We start from the raw sequence: 23,375 nt of genomic DNA, 5'->3' as shown, positions 1-23,375 counted from the left end.
TGTTTCTGTTAAGACAAAAAACATTGCCCAAAGATTAATGATAAGAAAGCATTGAAGGCTATCATGTGCAAGACTTTATTCTCACTTTTCAGTCCATAGAATATGATGCACTCATTGATGTTGTGATGGTTTGCACTTCAGGTTCCAGCTGGGAACCAACTTTTCAGGTTCCCAACCAGTTAATTTTTTAGGAACCCATTCCATGTTGGTAGAAAAGGGGGGTCAGAGAACACACATCTCATCAAAGGATAGTCCAATCTTATGCAAATCTGCAAGTGCAACTGCTGTATTTCAATCAGGAGAGACATGAGAGTGAAGCAAAGATAATATTTAATACAGAATATGAGTATACAGATTAACAGATGATTTGTGCTGATTTAACAGAAGACTTTGGCGACTGGACACCAGAGAGAGATATTTTGCAATCAAGGGACATCTGAACGGCAGCAGGATAAATCCCCCCATGGAGTCTAGACACTGGTGGTGGTGGCTGCTGACTCTGAGGCTGCTGACTGCTAAGAGTGATGAGGCTGATGAATCTGTACTGACTGGGAGGTGGAGGGCGCGTATGATGGCAGTAAGAAAGAACTATGGCAGAGAAAGAACCATATTTAAAATGAGGAGCAGTAACATGATAAGCTGACAGAGGTGTGTCACTGTGCTATTGGTTGATTGTAAATCAGCTGGTGACTGTGAGTGAGCATATTAGAATTATGTCAAAATGTGATTGTGTCTAGCTGAAGCCTCATCATCTCAGATGTGCATTTATCATATTGTATTATAATTTGGAAATATTTTCATATATTTATGGAAACCAGAAAACATTTTTTATCATGTACAAATGTACAAATATCAAATGCTTAGACTGAAATAATATCACGAACATGGCAGCCTGTTATCAAAAACAGTTACAACAATAAACTTTTATTTTTACTTGAGTCAAATTTTAAGTTTTCATGTAGGGAAAAAAGTTATTTCAACAAACCATTATGATTTTATAACAACCAGCTCACCTTTAAAGCCTAGTCACGAGTTAAGTTCAGAAACTACAGTAATTAATCTTGGTTAGAGGGGGTAGAGAAAATAAGGGGCCTGACTCCGGCTCCCTACTGACACCAGCAGGAGATCGTACTAAAGAAACTTAAATAGGCTCAGACATGATTTATTAATATATCATTCCCCTCCCCAAATGAAAACACAGGAGAATTTTTTTTTCTTAAAAAAAAGGTCAGAGGAATGTCCACTTTAATAATTATTTCCTTTGTCAATTTAAGGTAATCCCAGTGAGAAAGAAATATCCAGTGTCCACTATATAAAATGAAAAAACAGGAACCAGGAAAAAGTAATGCATTGCAAAAAAAGAAACATGTCCAAAGAAAGGAATCAAACTCACTGTGGTGGAATAAAAAAAGAAACAATCTGGTCCTACTTTATCACCAAAAGCAAGAGTGCATTGAAGTCGATTTTCCTTCTAACACAGGCTGTCCAGTCTCCACCACTGTTCTCCTTGCCTCTTTGGCAAACAAAATCAAATAAACCCTCCCCAAACAATTCCCTGCTCCTTCGTTTTCCCAACGGCCACGCCCCTTCACCTGTGTGCAGCAACACACCTGACCTTACCTAACTCACATGTGGCAACAAGATAGAGCAGGGGTGACAGGTGTAGAATGATCAAGGGTAGGCTTTACTCAGTTTAACTTGACTTTATTACCATCTCTAACATGCAGCTTGTAGTGACCAAGATACAGCATGAGAGGGGTTTCTGTGTATGCTCCAAAACATCCTGCCTCCTAGTGTAAAACGTCACTGTCGTAAAACTGCCGTGGCCGTTAACATTACTTCTGCCTTATGAAACCATACATAACATCTCCCCCCTTTATGTTATTTCTAATAACACAAGGTGCATATAACTACATTCAATAAACCATGGCAGACAATATATCAGCCAGAAAAATCTGTCAAATAGGCCTTCTTTACAAACATAAAATGTATCCTTAACATGTTGGTAATGTTAACACATTCACCCTGTAAACATTTCTCCTGTAACTGCAATAGTCCTGTAAACAAACTCAAAGTGCAATTAGCTGTAATCATGTCTTTTGAAAACTCAAAATGCAATTTCTTTGACTTATAACTTATCAAATATTCCAACATTTATGTCACTCTTAAATTCAACCAAGGCACTGCAATATTAGTGTTACAGTTTTCACAATCAAACAATTTGAACAATACAGTCAGCATATATCTTTTTTTTCTTGTCTTTTCTGCTTTTTTTCTCTTTCCTTTTTTTTTTCTTTGAGTCTTTTCTTTTCTTCCCCAATTCCCCACCAAAGGCTGTATGAATGACACCTCAGTGTCTGTCTACAGGTCTAGCCTGTCGACTGGTTTGCACACCCGTCCAGCTCCGGTGTGAAATTGTCCTGGTGTCTATGTAGGGGTGTGTGCGAGGCTTGTGACCTCACCCAGGCTAGAAGAAACAATCTCTGGGGTGATGACACTTGCAGATTGAGAAGTCACTCCCGCTCTCTCAGCTGATGCAGGAGGGGTGTCTTGTGTAGGTTGTGAAGACAGATCTGCCTAGAGATAGCGACGGTTCCTCCGCAGCACTGCTCCTTGCGGTGTGTTGATGAGGTGAGACCTTGGAGTAACACATTCATTTGAAACGACTGCTGGTGTCACCCGGGCCTTTTCCTGATCCAACTTGGTGAAGACTGCGTCTCCTGGTCGAAGTGGTGGAAGAGGTCTAGCTCTGTGGCGGTGGTTGTAATGGAAAGCTTGTTTCGCCTTCTCACCAGCATCCTTTTGTTTAACAATCTTTCTATTGGGCCATTTGGGTCGAAGATTCTTCTCCAGTGTCGGGAGTGTTGTTCTGATCTTTCTCCCCATTAAGAGTTCTGCTGGACTGACTCCCATGGTGGTGCAGGGAGTTGATCTATAGCACATGAGGGCTATTAGTGGATCTTCTTGTCAGAGTATTCTCTTTGCAGTCTGTACTGCTCTCTCCACATGACCATTCCCCTGAGGATGGTGAGGACTAGATGTGATGTGTCTGAAGGCTAGCTGTCTTGCTAGCTCCTGAAATTCTGCGCTGGAGTATTGAGGGCCATTGTCACTCACCACTTCATCCGGGATCCCAACCTTGCAAAGGTTGCTTTAAGTCTCTGAATAACCTGTGCTGGTCGTGGACGGTAGGTGCAGCACCTCCAAGAACCGTGAGTAGTAATCTGATATGACAAGGTAGTTGTTTTTGTTGTGTTCACAAAAGTCGAGAGCTATGGACAATTGGGCAGAGGTGTAGAGATGAGCGGCTCTTTTTGTTGGACCCGCTTTTGTTCTTGGCAAATGTGGCATGACATCACTGTGTGTTTGAGTTCGGAAGAATGTCCATCACGTACAGTATTTTCTCTAAGATGTCGGCTCTCAGTGACTGTGGAATGATGATCCTGCTCCCACATATGAGCAAACCATCAGCCTCTGATAGCTCGTTTTTCACCTTCATGTCTGACCTTCAGCGGGACGCTTCCACTGTATTCTGGCCATCCACTTCTCACAAGTTTGATGACAGACTGCAGTTCACTGTCAGCTGCGGTGGCCATTTTGATGTTCTCCATTCTGCTTGGAGATGCTGGGATGCCCTGTATCACTGTGGTTACATAGCACTCCACCTCACTATGTGCTTCAGTCACTTCTTTTGTGTAGGTTTGTGGGCTTCGGGGACAAAGCACCAGCAATGAGGAGGGTTTTTCTAGGCACGTGTTCAGCCACTGGTTTGTACCTCATAAGCTGTATTGAAAGGCGCTGACATCTCAAAGGAACGTTGTCGAGGCTCCAGTTGTTGATAAGCAGCAATAACAGGTTGTGATCCGTCTCAAGCCTGAACTCATCCAAGCCGCATAGATACTTGTCGAACTTTTCACAGGTCCACACGCCAGCCAGACACTCCTTTTCTATCTGGGCATAGCGTGTTTCAGCCTCTGATAGTAAGCTATCGGTTTCCACTCTTCTACGTGGAGCTGGAGCAACACAGCTCCCAGTCCATAACTGCTGGTGTCGGCAGACACAGCTGTGGGCCTTGTGATGTCATTAAAGGCGAGAACTGGTGCCTTTGTCAGCATCCTTTTAATGTTCTCAAAAGCTGACTGCTGTGAATGGCCCCAAGTCCAGATGTTCTTGCTCTTTAGAAGTTCGTACAACGGTTGCCCCACTGTTGCAAGGGCTGGGACAAACCTTCCAAGGTAATTCACCATGCCAAGGACTCTTTTAAGCTCCTGCACATTTCCACGTGGCGGCAGCTGGTGAACTTTGTTGGGGTTGGGCCTGACCCCTGACTGGTCAATAAGATGACCCAGGAAGCATAGTTGGCTCTGCCTGAGGGAACATTTCTCTTTGTTGAATTTCAAGCCTGCTGACTCGACACGCTATAGCACCTTTTCGAGTCAGGCAACATGTTGCTCCATCGAGGTCCCATACACTAGAATATCATCCATGAAGACTTCTATGCCTTCCAGTCCCTCCAGAGTCTCCAGCATTTTCCACTGGAAGATCTCTGGTGCACTTGTTATGCCGAAAGGTAACCTCTTAAAACAGTATCTCTTGAATGGTGTGATAAACGTTGTCAGCTTGCAGCTGTCTGGATGCAGTGGAATTTGCCAGAATCCACTGGCAGCATCCAGGGGGGAAAACACTGTTGCATTACTCGGTTTGGCTGTTATCTCATTGGGGGTTGGCAGGATGTAGTGTTCTCTTTTGACTGACTTGTTCAGTTTTGTCAGATCAGCGCAGATCCTGGCTTTAGCTGTGTTCTTTTTCATAACTGGAACCATGGGTGCGCACCATTCAGTAGGTTGCGTCACTCGAGTCGTTCGATCCTTTTCAGTTCCTCTTTTACTTTCTGTAGCATGGGAAAAAGCACACGGCGTGCAGTGTGCACAGCATGTAGTACAGCATCATCCTTTAGCTCGATTTTGACTGGTTCAGTTTTTAGCGTGCCATGCTCATAGGCTTGCAGATGACAGGTGTTAGGTTTTACTTCATCTACTCGCCTCACCAGATTCATCCTTACTGATAGAGTCCGGTTGAGTAGATTGTTAACTCTGTGTCCACGGACTAAGTAGGCTGTGAATGGGTAATCTTTCCCTTTGTGACTGACTGTTGCATTGAAACGGCCCAGACACAACAGCGCTCCTCCAGGGCTGCCCAAAGGGATGTCAGGTGGTTCTAGTGTCCTCTCAGGAGTGAGTGTGTGAAATGTGTCCTCACTTATGACAGTGACATCAGCTCCTGTGTCAATTTTGAATTCCATTGGAGTGGGATCCACCTGTAGCTGCACAGTCCACTGTTCACTCGTCTCATTAGCATCACACACTGAACCCAGAAAATAAGAGGTCTGCTCAGCCCTCTCAGTCTCTGTCACCTCATTCACTGACCTGCTGCTACGACATACTCCAGCCCAGTGTCCCATTTTATGACAGTTATGACGTGTAGCTTTCTCTGCAGGGCACTTTTCATCTCTGTAATACTGTGTTTTCCCACATGTTCCACATTTCTTATCATTCCCCCCCATTTTCTGTCTTTTGACTTGCCTTGTTGTCGCTGTTGTGGTTTCCAGTTTGTGTTCTTCTGTTTAAACTGCACCTCCTGTAGCGATCCAACAGTGTCTTCCTGCAGGCTCACTTGTGCTGCGACTTGATTTGATTGATTTTGAATTTTGATTTGAAAAGAAAGAAAGAAAAAGAAAGCAACAACAACAGACAATGAAAGGTTTGTTCAAAGTGGGAAGAAGTGAAAACTTATCTAATCCCACCCCTTCTCCCTGTGCAACTGATTTATATATCTATCCTGCTTCCTTAGAAATACTGTTAATAACAAACATAATAATAATAACAATACTAATAATAACAATAATTATAAAAACAATACTGATAATAATAATAACAATAATAATAATAATGGGGCGTCGGTGGCTTAGTAGTAGAGCAGGCGCCCCATGTACAAGGCTGTTGACTGCGGCCCGGGTTCGACTCCAGCCTGTGGCCCTTTGCTGCATGTCACTCCCACTCTCTCTCCCCCCTTCATGCTTGTCTGTCCTATCAAATAAAGACTAAAAATGCCCCAAAAAATATCTTAAAAAAAATAATAATACTAATAATAATAATGAACATGATTTATAAGAGATATACACTTATGTACACATCTGCATTTACAGAAAAGGACAAAGACAAAAGGACCGAACAATTACAAAACACAACAGAAAAGAACCAACTAATAATGAACATAAATAAATATAGAAAACAAATAAAGAGAGAAATAAATAATCAATAACAGTATCCTGTGAACACCTAGTGACTGTCACGCCCCCACGTCATCCCTGTATCCTGTGAAAACATATTCTTTATATTTTGTTTTAAACTGTTGTATGTTTGGACATTGTTTTAATTCATCACCCATATTGTTCCAAAGTCTTACCCCACAGAATGAAATGCAAAATCTTTTCTTGTTTGTACAGATTCTGTTAATTTTGAAGTTGTATTTTCCTCTTAATTGATATCCCCCCTCTTGATCCCTAAACAATGTCTGTATATTTTGTGGTAGAAGGTTATTATTCACTTTGTACATGATTTGTGCTGTTTGGAATTTCACTATGTCTGTAAATTTTAGTAATTTGGCCTGTAAGAGGAGTGAGTGAGTATGATCTTGATAGCCAACATTATGAATGACCCGTATTGCCCTTTTTTGAAGAATAGTTAGTGAAATGATTGAACAACAGTTTAGGGCCCAACACTGACCCCTGGGGGACACCACAAACAATGTCCAAACATGAGGAACAAATATCACCCAGCGTAACAAACTGCTGTCTCTTCTGTAGATAGCTTTTAATCCAGTCTGACACAATACCTCTGATGCCATATCTTTTCAGCTTTTTCAGTAATGTATCATGGATGATTGTGTCACAGGCTTTCTTCATATCAATAAATATTCCAACTGCATTTTTCTTTTGCTCAATGGCGTTTGTGATTTCTTCAGTTGCTTCTCTTTGCTAGTGATGTTGACCTGTTTGGTCTGAAACCATACTGACTGTCAGAGAGTAATTTGTGTTTTACTATGAATGTATCCAGTCTATTATTGAAGAGTTTTTTTAGTACTTTGGAAAATTGTGGAAGTAAGGAGATAGGTCTATAGTTGGTGAAATGATGTTTGTTCCCAGTTTTGTACTTTCTCTGATTGTCTGATGGTCTGTATTGCCATTAGCTGCAGCTGCAAGACACATTGAGAGTATATATAAAGGCTATTCTAATTTAAATCCCTCTAACAATCCTGTGCATGTCTCCCCTCTCACCTTTGGGTCGGTGTCACACTTTATAACTTAATATTTACACACAGTGTTTAAATTGTGACAGTTTTGACAGTCTGAGCAGCTCCATGTGTAGATGATGTGTAGATGACCCAGATGATTACTGGTACCTGTGAATATGGATTGTGATATGGAGTCATCACATTTCTACAGCTGCCTATGTTTTGTCATCATTGGACTTTACTACCATCTACTGGATCTTAAGATGTATGGCATTTATTCTGGCAAGGCCAAATGACCTATCTCACAATTTTACCAAAGTGGGAAATAATTTGTGTATCCAATCCATGATTGGGATCTACTCAAAATTGAATGGTTTCTTCTCCAGCCCATGCTACTCCCTTCTGCCAGGATTCATAAAAATCAGGCCAGTGGTTTTACAAGATCCTGCTGGCAAACAGACAAACTGAACTGAAAACATAACCTCCTTGGCAGAGGTAATAAAGGAATCTATGAGCTTCAGTTGTATAAAAAGCACGTTAAAAAAGCACCATTCAGTTACCAAATAGCCAACTCTTGTGTTAAAATGTTCAGCCTAGTACTGGTGGTGGGCACAAAATGTTTTAAAATCAGATGCTGGCAACCCAAAAACAATGCTAATGCAAAGTCACATGAATTACGATTAAAGCGCAAGAAACTCCATGTAGGGCGGTTGGGAACTGTGGACTCTATGTTTCCTGTGTGAAACCAACGTAGTAATGTGACTTTTGTACTTTGTATTACGTATGTTCACGTCAATTATGTCCTGGACATAGTTTTTTTTTTAACAAAAACTACAATTTTGGCTAAACCTTATCAAGTATTTTTTGTTCTCTAAACCTAACCAAACTGTGACCGTTTGTAATAAGCTTTGCATTGGCTTTGTTTTTGTCTTGCTGGAACGTAATTTTGACACATTTCGTGCCAACCAACAGGTAATGCTTTGTGTGTGTGTGTGTGTGTGTGTGTGTGTGTGTGTTTTATTTTACTGGTGTGTCACAGACAGACCAGAAAATAGTTTAGTAAACAGTAAATAGCAGCATGGACACTACACTACACTACAGACTATGTGGCACAATGATGAAAAAAAAAAGAGCTGGAGATTAAAATCACTAAGGACATGTGGCTAAATGCCTGAGAAACACAGCTGACTGCCAGTAACTCCCGGACTTGGAGAAAGTTGTGCTGGAAAAACCTGATTTGCTTTTTCATCACGCCCAAACAGAAGTGTAAACAAACAGGCACCCAGCTGTACTGCTGGAGGGAATGTGGAGAAATCATGATTGACCATGCCCATGTTTTTTAGTCTTGTCCTTCTATCCAGACTTTCTGGAAGGAAGTTGCAACAATCATTTCAAAAACTTTGGGTTTTAGTATTAGTACAACGTTCACTTCCCTATATCTTTTACATATTCCGTCCTGGAAGAGGGATCCCTCCTCAGTTGCTCTTCCTGAGGTTTCTACCGTTTTTTTTTTCCCCGTTAAAGGGTTTTTTTTGGGGAGTTTTTCCTTATCCGCTGTGAGGGTCTTAAGGACAGAGGGATGTCGTATGCTGTAAAGCCCTGTGAGGCAAATTGTGATTTGTGATATTGGGCTTTATAAATAAAATTGATTGATTGATTGATTGATATTCCTGACAGACTAAGTAAATAAAAACTGCCCCACTGCTAGGCGTTTTGTTAATACTGTTAAACACATCTTCTGGAACAGATGATTTATTCCATATGACTTAAAAAGGAACTGGAAGAAAAATGGTGGAGTGTATCTATTTAGCCAAAGAGACAGATTCTACGTGATTATTGTATGTACCATATATATCTGTCATGACTTTGTAAACATCCCATGACCTCATATTTGTGTTTTTTTGCCCGTGTAGTGCTTTTCTTTTTCTTTTGTTCCTGTGCTTATTAAGCGTAAAAAAAGTTTCATAAAAAAAGTAAAGTAGAAATGATTCTAGGGTTAGTGTGTTAACAATACAAAGGGTTTGCTTAAAGGAACACTTTACCCACAAAATGATCATTTGTAAATAAATTAGTCATGCTGTGTTACCTTAACTGTGCAAAGAAAACTTTGTTTTTCTCACATTCCTTTGGAATGGAAAATGGTGAACATATTGAATTATTGATTAAATGGGGACCACATTTAACAAAAGCAACATTAAATCAAAACATCTGTTAACAAACTCACACACAACTTGTGCAGTGTAATTTTAGTCTCATTTATACAGTCGTATGCTCAGTACTTCACGAACACATGTATTTTCGCTTTCGTTTTTGGTTATTCAAGTTAACACATCATGACTTACTGATTTATAAACGGTCACCTTGTGGGTGAACTATTCCTTTAAAATACATAGTCTATGTTTTATTATATCACTACAATCATAGGAAGCACAATAACCAATATTATTATAAACTTTATCACTTCTGAAACCAAAATGATGCCCCTGGAAATATATAAAATACATTTAACTCAGTTCTAATTATTTCAAAACTCAAATCCATTATTTGAGTGAAGTATTTAGTGATTGACTAACAAAGACATTTCACACATCTGCTGAGGAGGCTGAAGATTAAACACGCATACGCACACACACATTTAGAAATATATCAGTCTTTATTGGCACAGGAAGTTAACAACAGGTAAAAGTGCTCACACAGTGGATAACTCTACATAAAGTGAAGTCCCTCATATTTGTTCCCTTCATAACATCAGAGCATCTCCTGATGGACAAAATCTAGAAGTGCAGCTGTGAGCAACAGGTCTCCTTCATCACGTTTAACTGTTCTATTGTCAAACTACTGAAGAAGCTGACACTCACTGAGGGACATTCACACAGGGACGGACTGGAGTCACCAACATCACACTCAGGTATTCCACATTCCACTCCACCTGCTTGCCATGCCACTTTCCTTTTTATCAACACAAACACACTGAGTTAAAGGTTCAGTTCACACAGAGATATCTGTCTCTGAGATATCTGCTTCCACCTTAAAAACAATGGAGGTGCACAGCATTGATAAATGATATTTGAAAAACTCACCAGCATCTTGTTTTTCCAGACACAATGTCCTGGTCACCCTGTGTAATCTATAGACAGTACTGCAAACAGCGTTCACTGGAACTTTTTTTTTTTTTTTTTTTTTTTTACTAATGGGACAGTCCCAATGAAAACTGCTGACAGCTACATATACAGATTATACGGGATGACATGGACATGGAATCTGGAAATACGAGTCACTATTCAGTTTTCAGATGTCGTTTTTTAAAGCTTTGAGAAGAATTCTGATTACTTTCATTGTATTAAAGTGGCAGCAGAAGTTTTAGAAGAAAATATATCAAAACCTGAGCACATAAAACTGACCTGCATGACTAGATCCCACTAGAGGTACAGGAAACAATGTGTCTTTGTAATGTGTATGAACTGACCCTTTAACATGAAGCTAGGATTTGAGGATTGGAAAAATATTTTGTTTCTTTCACTTGTGTACTCAAATTGCAATTCTGCCATTTCCGATAGGCACCTAAATACAGGCATAATATTTGCGGTTCAAAGTTCGTTCTTGACTTGGAAACAGCAGTTGGGAAAACAAGCTCACCACAGGGTTCACAGTGTGGCAGGATTGTTTTCTCAACAGCATAATATTTCTTTGTTAGAAGGGATACTTAAGATTTTTTGAAGTGGGGTTGTCTGAGGTACTTATCCATAATCAGTGTATTACATACAGTAGATGTCAGTCGGCACATCCCCAGTTTGGAGAAGCAGCAGGTGTCCAACATGGGAGCTAAGCAATGTACTGCTGTGGATGGGTCAGCAACAAAATGTACTTTAGCCACCTAAAAAAATCAATATGAGTTTAAGTGTACGCCACATTAAGAGTATTTTCATGGCTTTACCTTTCCATTAGACAGCCCGCTCCAATGTGGAAGCCATTAACAGCTTCTGTTTCCCAACTATGCTCTCGTCAAACCTGCCAGACTCCATTGACAAAACCAGTAATTTTTACTCGCTGAACACGGGAGCTGCTGGTTCACCGCTGCGCCGATCAGTTAATTCGTTTGTGTTATTGTGTGACTCTGAACTAACCCTTTCAGGTGCCAAAGTCACACAATAACACAAACCAACTGATCGAGGCAGTGGTAGACCAGCAGCTCCTGTGTTCAGCAATGTTAAATCACTGTTTATCTAAATGGAGTCCGGCTTTGAAGAGAGTGATATACTGGCTTCATTTTCCAGTTAGGCATCACTGTCTGACATTAAGGTAAAACAGTAAAAATATTCTAAATACAGTGTACACTTAAACTGATGTAGATTTTTTTTTTAAGGTCTGACTTTTCTTAGGTGGCTTGTCTCTGACCCCTCCAGAGCAGTACATTGCTGAGCTTCCATGTCAGACTCCAGCCTGCTTCTCCAAACTGGGGGCGTGCTGACTGACATCTACTGCATGTAATATACTCTCTATGGATAAGTACCCCGTAACAACCCCACTTCAAAAAATCTGAACTATCCCTTTAATGGAGTACGGTGTATGAGAGTAGACTTGGCGAGGGAGTAGAAATAGACTGCTGAGATGTAATGAATGTGTAAACCCTTTAAGATCTAATCAGGATCAGACTAGACTTGTTGGGAACTGTACTTTATTCATCAGAGTAGGGGGGTGGCTAGGGTGTGTCTTCATTTTTTATTTTTCCCAGAGTTACAAATTTTTTCCTTGAGCCTCCCTAACGTGAATGGATGCAAACAAATTGCAACCATTTAAAGTTTAATGTCCTTACCCTGAGCCAAATTTAAAACCATAACTCCTCCCTAAATGCTTAAAAAACCATTTGAAGGTCCTCCCCTGTTTTGCATCACCTCCTTCCCTCTCATAAATAACAAACAGTCCCTTAGTAACCCACATGTATGGTCCACCCTGCATTTTAATGAAACACAGCATCAGCTACACATTGTATAAAAAAGACAAAGGCAACCAAGTTGGGACAGCAATCAGTGCAATTATTGTTGACTAGGTTTTAATAATCCCTCAAAAACAACCCTCTAATTTTCCCTTTGTGCTTATTAATAATGCTAACTCACAGTATAATCACCTGTAACATTAATGATTGGATAACTTCCCTTCTTTTTAAAAATTAAAACCCCAGATGATTCTTAAAAAAAAACAAGGAATAATAAAACATTTACACGTCTTAAAACAATGAAGAAAAATAACGTACTTCATCGCGTTTTTGCTGAGACAAGCTAAATATAATTTAAATGGAACACACGATAAAATCTTACTTACCGATTCCACTGCTCAGTTTGAGTATAACGTGGGGTTAGACTGATAAAAGGAGCCAATGTACCTCTTGATAAAAGCCGAATATAAAATGACATCATTATCACAGCGCTGATCACTAATACACCAGCTGTCTATGGGAGAAAAAATAACCTTGACTGATTCTAATGAGACATTTTGGTCAGTTTTTGCTTTCAGTATTTATGAAGATGTCAGTCTGTATAGATATTTCAATATTAGCATCATCATTTTTAGCGTCCCAATGTAGAGATGTTATTTCAGAGGCTTGTCCACCCTGATGAGAATATAACTCAGGGGTCAAACTTTGTGTTGTTCGCTGGCATAACAATTCTCACATATGAGAAAATTATAATGATCAGGATAGTGGCTATTGGAATGTTAAATCCACAATCTACAATATTGACATTCAAAACCCATATGTATGGAATCCAAAGTGTGCCACTGGAATAATAAATGGATTAATTCAATTTAAATCATTAAACTCAATCTAAATATATATATATATAATTACATTTGACAGATTCTTTATCCTTGTTCTCTTTTTTTTAAAAATGAATTAATAATTGATTTTCAACATGAAAGGACAAAATAAATTAAGTTTTAAAAATTTCACTTTTTGTTATTCCATTTGCTTACATGTCTGCAGACCACATTCCATCACACCATTCATTTGTTCCCTGCTATCACCTTTACAGTATCATTTTGTGTTTAAATCTAAACTTACAACATTTAATTTTTAAAAAAATTCAACTTGAAGATGTTTAAGCAGTGTGTCGTCTAAATGTAGTGATGGCCAAATGAAGCCTAATGAACCATTTTCTTAATTTTCTGAGCCCACCACATGGCACTTTCTATTTAACAAACAGTTGAAAGTACACTAAAATGCCACTCCTTGAGCCTTTTTCTTTAAACTAGGCGCACCACCTAGTGGGCTCAGCAAATAAAGAAAATGGTTCATGAGGTTACATTTTGGCCATCATGACCTGAAAGTTAGGTCAAAAGTCCAACCAACAGAGTGACTGATAGAGCTCCAACTGGTCAACACATGGTTGGCCAATAAGGGCTCCATCTGCTGCTCCATGGGTTGGACTTTAGATCTAACCAGTAGGTGACACACTTAACATAATGAAGGTGTAAGTGTTCAAAATTGATCACAAATCTAAATCTTTAAGAGGGAAGATGATGAAAAGTGAAAGGAAATATGACAGACACAAAAGTAAATGGTGTAATAAAAAGATAAGTCTAAATGTATTTTGTGACTCCATAATTGGCATATTTAAAATTTTGATTAATTGACTTACAACAGCATTTAAATGATCAATTTATTGATTGATTTTTTTAATTAGTGAATTATTAATTAAACTTTCCCAGTGGCACTCTAAGGCCTTCATACTTGGGACATCTAATTAATACATTGTTATTAACAGTACTGTAGGTAAACCAAGGCATTAAAGAACAGAAATGTGGCACATTGGCTTTAGTTGAAGTGCCCTTTAGCCCCCGAGAAAGATCACAGCCTCACTGACTTTGCTTTATAATGGGAGTGACCTCTGTGTGACCTCTGATGGAAGTCTGCTCGGCCTCGCTCACAGAGACTGGTAGCCATCGGCCCTCCTTCTGCGCCCCAGTAGGTAGGCTATCACCACAACGACGATCAGCACCAGCAGCGTCACTCCCACCGCAATGGCAACGCGGTAGTCAGGCCTGTCAGCAGGACAAGGGTCAGCTGGAAAACACACACACACACACACACACACACACACACACACACACACACACACAAACACACACAGATATTAGACAGTACATTACTAGACATTACTATTTAGAACCAAAACTTACACTCAGTCCCAGACGTCTACTTACTAAACCCTATGTAACAACATATTGCCTGCCTCTAATATCATTAATACACATAAACTAAACTTCAAATACTCAGTAAATACACAGTAAATATTAAGAAGTACAAATATCAGTATATCAATGAAGTTATCACTCATTAGCTCCATTTATAAAGGTGCCATTTTGCCAGGCAGAGGTTTCTTTGCTCTGTATGGAAATCTATGACTGTAAATATTATGAAATGATTTAATACATCTCAGAGTCCATTTGTGTGCTCATAAAGTCAGTCAGCCACATGCATGGGCAAGAAGAATGTGAAGGCTATAAACATGTGTGCAAAACAAAGATACATATCTGTTGTGATTGCTTTATAGGCTACTGCTCCAATAACTAATCCCACAAATTATTTTACAGCTACATGCTGTGAGCAATATACCCTTTACAGCAGTCAGGATTAATTAGATGCTAGCCTATCAAGCACTACCTGTGCGAGCTGTGACATTTGTTAGCAATCTGACAATTCAGAAAATCAGAAATGAATAATTCTACAATTTTCTTACAGCCGCCAAATATTACAGAGAAAATATTTACACACAAAAAAGCTCACGGCTAAAATTCATGCAAAGCTTTTTTTTTGCGTACCGATGTAAATATCCCACCAGAGAGAGGCCGCTGGTGAATTTAAGCCTCGTTTCCACCAAGCAGTCGGATTCAGTTCAGTTCAGCTTGGCACACATTAGAATGGCTATTTTTCAGTTTCCACTGTAAAGAGTTGCGAGTGGTACCAATAAAACTGTCACCACCCTGTTGTACGCAGCACACTGATCCAGTACTAAAAGGTGGAGCTGGAAACACTGCGGTCCGTTGATTGGTCATTTGAGAGCTGTCACTCACGCTATGGGGTGAGCTGTGGCTGGTTTTGAAGCTTATGTAACCTCTGTTCATACCGTGGCAAATTTTACATACATTAGAAAACTATAACTATAAAATGAAATGAAGTTTTGCTACCTCGAGCAGCAGCTGTAAAAAAAATCTATTTTACCCTGCTGTTCAAAGGCTAACGCCAGGAGGTACCAGCAGCTTTTAAGGTGGAATGTTTACTTATAGTATTACTCAATGCACAAGTTAACAATGTGAATCCATCAACACACCTTAAATATGACAGCTTCAAAAATTTTGTTTTTTTTTAATTGTCTCTCTAGGATGACATACTCTTAAGCGATGACTGGATTTTTAAGTGCTTAAAAAATGTATGTGAATTTCAACTCAACAGCAATTCTAATGTGTATTTGGAAAGGAAACATGACTGAGCATTGTTCTGGTGCACTCTGGCAGCACTACACCCCTGCTCTTGCCTGACAAGGACTTAATGCACAAACCAATATTTTCAAATATCCTATGAAGAGAGACTCTCTCTCTGCAGCCTGTTCTTTTTAACTCCAGCAATGTTAGCATGCAACCCTGTTCTGTGGACAATAAATGAGGTGGAGACATTCCTCTGCATTGCCGGTGAGGAGGAAGGATGGCCTGGGGTCCAACTGTAGACATGCACCAAGTATAAACTATGAAGATGAAACAAATGTGTTTTCGTGAATAGATGGCAAACAAGCAATCAGCAGATATTTCCTGCTTGGTAGCAGACAGGGCCACAGCATAGAAGCATAAAGTTGACAGCAAGGGCCCTCACATTCAGGAGTGGTGGAAAGTTTAATACTTTTTCGTTGAAAGATGGAACGTTTGTCTTATTTGTTTGGATTTTTTTTTAAATAACTCATGTGATGCAAGAAACAGCTGGCCCCCAGGTATTTTCATATTATCTAATCTGGCCCTCATTCAAAAAGGTTCAAAAACCTGTTATTCCTGGCATGCAGGTAGCTGTTGATAAATGCCACAGTGTCTTAAACACTGCTTAAATGTACATGCACAACAGTCTTACCCAACTGACAGCCATGTGATTAAAATTCCAGATATTCATTAGTGAAAGTAACTAAATACCTTTGTTCAAGTGCTGTACTCCACAGAACATTTAAGAGGTACTTGTACGTTTACTTTTAATCGAGTATTTTTTACATTGCAATACTGCAGAACATTGTATAAGGAGTACTTCTTACTTATGTTAATGGATCTAACGATGCATTTAATAGACAGATTCATGGACAGGTAAGACGCTTCAACTGAACAAAAAAGGCCCCTCGACTCATTTAGCTTGATGAAGACACTTACGGAGGCCAAAGTCGTTGCTCTTGGTCAGATTGAAGGCCTGCATCCTGTCTTGAGTGACATCCAGGTACAGTCCATCCCCCATGTAGAGTGAGTCACTCTTGCAGGAGTAGCAGTGCCCGATCTTTGCAGCAAAGAGATGCACTGACTTGTTGGTGGCAGCGAATGGGAGTTTGCCTGCAACAGTGAAGCAAAGTCATGCTCAAGTTCTTTCAGGACATCATGACAATGCTCATGAAAACAAGTGATCAGATATGGAACCAAACTTGTTAGACTGCATTGCACTGAAAGTAGGTTGGTTGTTACCAGCATCACATGCTGAATGGTAATGCCACAGATTATGTCTTTAATCGAGTTGAACAAACACACAAACAAGGAAGTTGTTGGCTTTTGAAAGCCTATCGTCTTTGTTAATATTTGCCAGTCTTACACAACCTCCACCTGTAGCTATCAGTGCACAAGCAGTGACCCAATTAGTTTAAAGTTTAAATGACAGAATGACCATAAATTATCTGTAGAGACTGGAATAAAATGTGAGTATTCCCAACTTACGTTCTTTGCTTAAGGGATAGGAGAGGGAGAACCTCATTGAATCAACGTAGACAGTATTATTAGCATTGCTCTGTGGAAAGAAAACAAGACACATTTCAACCAAAGCTGATATCCAGTGGCAATGGGTATTCACATGGAGCATTACATCCTTACTGTTATTAAATGTGAAATATTGATTTTAATATTCATGAACAAACAAGATGATTCTTTGAGAATACTGGCAGGATGGCTCTGTCTTTTATTGAGTGTTAATTGTGGTGGAAAATTTGCTGGATTCCTTTACAAAACAAACAGAAATTGTTTTACAGCACACACAGAGAGGAAACTGTTGTTTCAGCACCTTTACTGCTACACTTTGAGGTTGCAGAGCTGTAGCCAAGAGACAGAACTTGTCTGGCTGGCTCAACTAAACATCACTGTTTTGTTATTAACCCTATGCATTCATTACTTACTTAGTTGCTACCTACATGGCAAAACAAAAAGAGTGCTGTGGGGATAAAGTTTTTTTTGTAGGCCAATGCAGAGGTTAGTGTCACCCTGGCTCACTTGACAAAAGGCCAATTGGATTTTTTGGTATTTGTGGAAAATAAGCTCTGTGATAAGCAAAGCTTTATGCTACTTATATGTTTGGTTCAGCAAGATAATCTTCACAAATGAACACCACTGTTATGATTTTTGAAGCCCAAATGCTATTGCCAAAAGTAAAAGCTAACATTAGGCTATGCATGAACTATACTGCAGTTACATGACTTCAGCATTGCCACCACAGCAAAACTGTAAATCCATGTTCGGCATGATGGCATTCTGTAGTCTCAATTAGCCAATTGTTAGCAACTGCCTTTTTTAAGACACATAAAAGCATAAAAATTGTAAGAAAAAAAAAAGTGTTTACTGACGCATTTTATGTCGCAGCACAAAACGAGAAAGTCTCTTAAGCTTGCGTTACCCACAGACCTTATTTCAGACATCTAATGTGTTCACACCAGTTGCAAATCAAACCATTTGCGTGAGTGAATTACATGTAAAGTCAATGTAAAGGCGTGATTAGACACGATGCAAATGTCCTCTATCTAAGCCCCAAGCTAAATCAACGCTGAGAATGAGGTATTACACAATTGGTGCATTGGTAAAACTTGTAGTTCTTTGAATGCTATAAAATAAATTAAAACTTTTATTACTTACAGTTGTTTAGAGCTAAACCTAAATCTCTTTGATAAAGGCTTTGAAATGATTCAAACTACATGAGCACATTAGAGTTGAAACAATTGATTTAAATCGATTAGTTTATTGACAGAAAATTAATCAGAAAGTATTTTGATAACTGATTAATTGCTTCAGTCATTTTTCAAGCAAAAAGGCCCAAAATCACTAGTTCCTGCCCTTCCACTGTGCTGCTTTTCTACTTTTCTCTGATTTTATATCATGGTAAACTGCATTAGAAATATGTGAAGATGCCACTTTGGACTCTGAGAAAATATAATGGATGTTTTTTTTTTGTTTGTTTTTTTTTACCATTTTCCCTCATTTAGAAAACCACTAAATGAATCACACAAGCGCTGTGAAGTGAGGCAGTGTGAGGCACTCCCAGTCACATGCTCTTAGAGCAGGCTTGTCAACTAAACTTCCCTTTTTTTTAACAAGTCTTCTCTGATTCCAGTTCCTGTATGAAGTGATCAGTCAAACAACTTGTTATTCATCAAAAAACTAAATGGGTTAATTGTGTTAATGTAACAATTTAATTGCTCAATGCTAACTGCCAAATCAGTGTGAGCAGGTCAAAGATAAGGTACTGACCTCATTGCCTCCCCTATCAGCAGCTCTAAACATTACTGCCATATTTGTGACAAATCTAGGACATGGAAAGTACCTTGTTGAACATGAAGGTGATGAAGCCCTCTTTGAAGACAAGAGTAAGGTTGGCCCTGGTATCATTACAACCTCCTTCTGCTTTGGTAACCTTTGGTTGAACAATGAAAGTTCCATTGGCCTGAAAGATAAACAGAGAGAAATCAGGCAACGGGATGGCCACCTTGTATCCCAATGTTCCAGAAGGTACCAACAGTGTTTCTGTAGAAAACTAATATTGCTTTGTCATGTAGAATTAGCAATTGTCATATGATAAAAAGAAAATACGTTGTCTAACCTTTCACAGTCAATTAATTGCACCACAATGAGGAAATAAAAAGTTGCAATGAAATCATTTTCTCAATTCCTGAAACTAGGATGCTGACAGTTGCATTGCTGAAAGCTGAGTCAGAGGCTTGTGCAGAATGTTCTATCCATGTTGACAAATTCCTAAATGGTTTAATAAAACCCAAAATGCAAGTTGATGTTTTCAGCCTGCTCGGTAAAATAGCTAGACCTTTGAACTAACTTTGCTGGGCCTCTTGTTGCATCTATTGTTAATGATGAAATGTACCTTTGGTGTCGCCAGTCGGATCTGTAGTGCCATCTCAGCCCTCAGGCAAATCTCTTTTTTGTCTCCCATCACGGTGTAGTTTCCGACAGTCAAGTTGGTAGAAGGAGTAGGTTGAGGAGGAGGTGGGGCAGGTTTGGTGGTTGGCTTGGGGGCAGGTTTGGTAGTTGGCTTGGGGGTAGGTTTGGTGGTTGGCTTGGGGGCAGGTTTGGTGGTTGGCTTGGGGGCAGGTTTGGTAGTTGGCTTGGGGGCAGGTTTGGTAGTTGGCTTGGGGGCAGGTTTGGTGGTTGGCTTGGGGGCAGGTTTGGTGGTTGGCTTGGGGGCAGGTTTGGTAGTTGGCTTGGGGGCAGGTTTGGTAGTTGGCTTGGGGGTAGGTTTGGTGGTTGGCTTGGGGGTAGGTTTGGTAGTTGGCTTGGGGGCAGGTTTGGCTGTTGGCGTGGAGTTAAACTCTTCTGCAGACGACTCGGTTGCAGAAGGTTTGGAATTCTTTTCATCTTCGGCCAATGACAGTGCTTTAGTCAAAAAGATAGAGAGGGAGAGACAAATCATTTTCAATGTTCATGCATACATCAAAAGCTAAAAAGCACAACATCTAACATATTTTTGTGGTTAAAAAAATTGATGACAGGTTAGCAAGTAATTTCCTATTTACACATCTAGCAGGCTCAAAGCAACATTACCACTCATTTGGAGTCCTGCCCACGCTGAATGTATGTCCAATTTACTCCTTTTAGCTTTGTTTTGGTCTACACCAACTCTTGAGATGAAATACTTACGTCTTTAGGTGCTAGATGTTTTTTGATGCTGGGCAGGCAGTGGAAAATGGGTTGATTTAATCCACTGAAAACAGCTGCCTGCTGCTGGAAATGTTGCTGATGATGGCCTAATTTTCAGTCTGTCTTTCAAACCAAGACGAGCTGAAACAAGCTAAACTAGAATTACCGCCTTGCAGCTGTCTGCCTCCGCACACCAGTCAAGGTGCACGTATACTTTACATCTATGTATGTGGAAACATGGATGCTTCACACAGTTATTTAATCTACTGCTAATATGAAAAATACTTTTTAGTGCAGCTGATTTGTATACTGATACAGCTGATCTTTGGACTATGAGTGGCTTGTTCCTTTAAACAAACATAGTAAAATCAGCAGACTGACATTGAATAACGTCAACTGGTGTCGCCACATTTAAGTACACAAGTCTGCAGCACATTTATGACACTGTGATGAGGTTTCAGTACACAGCTTATCTGCAGGTTCAGGCAGTGGCTATATAAATGCCCCATATTAGGATTCAGATAGAACAGGGGACTGGGCTTTATACACAGATGTTTGGCTTTAAAAAGTGTTACATTACTGCTTATATATTACTGCCTGTGTTCAGATTGAGCCAGACTGACCTCCAGTTAGTGGTGAGCATTAAGTAAACTACCACCTTACCACCAAAGTGAACACAAATTATTAATATTCCTTTAAAAACAAAATTCTAGACCATATGATTTAATATCTATTTTAGAGTGATTAACTTGACTTAGACCCTAACCCCACACTCTTGGTTAAATATAATATTTACCTGTAGCCTACATCCAAAAACAAACAAAAAAAAAATGCTTGGGTGGCATAAAATATCAAATGCTACATTTTAATTTAGCATTACATTTAACATTACATTTACATTTCTTTTTATTATTGTTATCTTTAACGTGAGCCCCCCTGAGGCTACAAATATTTTTTCCTTGACCTTCCCTGTGTGACTGGGTTAAAAATGCATGACCTTTCCTCAACCTCAACTAGGCCCTAACCACTTTTTCTCCTATATTTACACCAAATTAAGGCATTGGGGCAAATTAAAAAAACAAACAGCACAGGACTGAAAGTTATAACCAAAATAAAGCTAATTTCTCAAGCAAAATGCAAACTCTCCTTACAAATCACATCATTATCACACAAGTTTTTACAGTTTCTGGCTATGATAACTGGTGGGACTTTGGTATTTTTTTAAACTTGCCTTTCAAACCGGCTGGTGAGTTTTGGTGTTCAGGTGGTATTTATTTAAAAAATACAATTATTTAAAACTATATAAAGTTGTATGTCTTCCCCTATGCCAAAATAAAAAAAAAACACAAGTCCCTCCACAGTGCTTCAAAACATATTTAACATGCCTCCCCCGTGTTGTCCCACACCTCATGAGTAACGAACAGTCCCTAACATCAACTGGAGTTTGGGCTTCACCAAGTTGCACATTCATCCTCTAAATAAACCAGCCCTCTTGTGCGAGCAGACATGTGACTCAGACCTGTAACACCATCGAAAGACTGCGGAAATTTCTGTTCCCTAAACAATCCAGGAAGTCACAGTGAGGTCTCATGAAAACATCTCATGTCTCATTTGTACACCGAACAAAGAAAACATCTGATAACCGCAATACTCCAACATAAAGGCTACATATATCATTTTGAACAACCAAGTTTTGACGTAACGTGAAGCAATACAACAGTATTATTTCAAGTGTTCCATGCACAGAGTTAGAGACCCTGAAGTTCCCGGAGGTGATTTTCTTTATCTTGCGCGCACTCGTTTATTATCGTGTCGGAACAACTTATTTCTCCTGTGCGCGCTACATAACTATAAATATAAATTTCTATGCGTCTCTAACAGCTTTAGATGCTCACAGCCGCCTTGTAGAAAACTCTTTTAGTCAGTCTATGAGTAAACCCAGTTATTTAAGTTTCGTTTTCTAAGGCGCGCGCACAAGATACAAATAAAATCACCTCTGGACTCTCTGGGCTCCGCACCTCACCAAACAGCCAAAAAGAAACATCTCCAGAACCTTTTTGCTTTTAATTTGACCAAGTGGTCGAAACGTACAGTGTCTTACCTGAGACAGCACAGCAGACTATAAAAGCGAACACAACAGCCCTCTTCATGATGACAGGTGCTGACAGACTGACTGACTGTATCTTCTCTGCTGCTGCTTCTGCACTGCTCCTGACTCTCACTCGATATGTAACAACTGTGCAGCGTCCTCACTGATAACCAAGCAGCAGCGTCAAGTTATCACAGCCACAGCACATAACCGGAAATGGATGTTTACAAAATAAAAGTCACCCTAGGTGTCAATAAAAAAACACCAATATTAGGTACAGTCAGTTGTGAAGAGGAGAGCCAAATGCCCCAAAAATAAAGTATAATAATAAATAAATAAACTAAAATAAAAATTATGGAATACTTAATATTTAAAAACAACCCTAAAATATTAATATAGCATAACATTGTGCCAGTACATATACATAAAACAAGTGTACAACTTTGTTGAAACACTTATACTTGTGGCATATATACATAAGCTACCTTAGTGATCTATGTACAATATTTTTTTTATTTTTTCTTTGAATTGTATTGAAATAAGAATAGGCTAATCTATAATAAACAGAGGTGGTTGATGAAAATGATCAAACTATTACTATAATTACTATCATCTATAATATTACTATAATAGTGTGTGGTGTTAAGATTCCTCACTGGTCATCATGAGTCATAAGAGGCACGCTGATGCGCTATAGCGATTTCAAGTTTAACACTGCAGATTTAGATGAAAAAACAACATGGAAAAGTGAAATTAAATAGTTTACATGTGCAGGTGAGGTAGAAACTCACAATGGGCTTTTCTAAGGACCTCACCGAAAGGAGAGCATAAACTACACATATGGATGTCTCAT

General features: G+C 39.4%; 1 protein-coding gene across 1 annotated transcript; it reads right to left on the bottom strand.

Annotated features, from left to right (window-relative positions):
* Nucleotides 1-9,927: 9,927 nt before the first annotated feature.
* Nucleotides 9,928-22,693, bottom strand: LOC125883326 (macrosialin-like). Its single transcript, XM_049567511.1, has 6 exons — nucleotides 22,535-22,693; nucleotides 19,661-20,169; nucleotides 19,109-19,228; nucleotides 17,242-17,311; nucleotides 16,693-16,866; nucleotides 9,928-14,353 (listed from the first exon to the last, which is right to left on the bottom strand). Exons 1-6 carry the CDS (start codon nucleotides 22,581-22,583, stop codon nucleotides 14,214-14,216), a joined length of 1,062 nt encoding a protein of 353 aa, XP_049423468.1. The 5' UTR covers nucleotides 22,584-22,693; the 3' UTR covers nucleotides 9,928-14,213.
* Nucleotides 22,694-23,375: the final 682 nt, after the last annotated feature.

This window comes from Epinephelus fuscoguttatus, linkage group LG23 (assembly GCF_011397635.1).
Source record: "Epinephelus fuscoguttatus linkage group LG23, E.fuscoguttatus.final_Chr_v1".
In the NCBI taxonomy this organism is placed as follows: domain Eukaryota; kingdom Metazoa; phylum Chordata; class Actinopteri; order Perciformes; family Serranidae; genus Epinephelus; species Epinephelus fuscoguttatus.
Note: the sequence above shows the minus strand (reverse complement) of the source record. Positions and strands in the feature narration are given on the sequence as shown.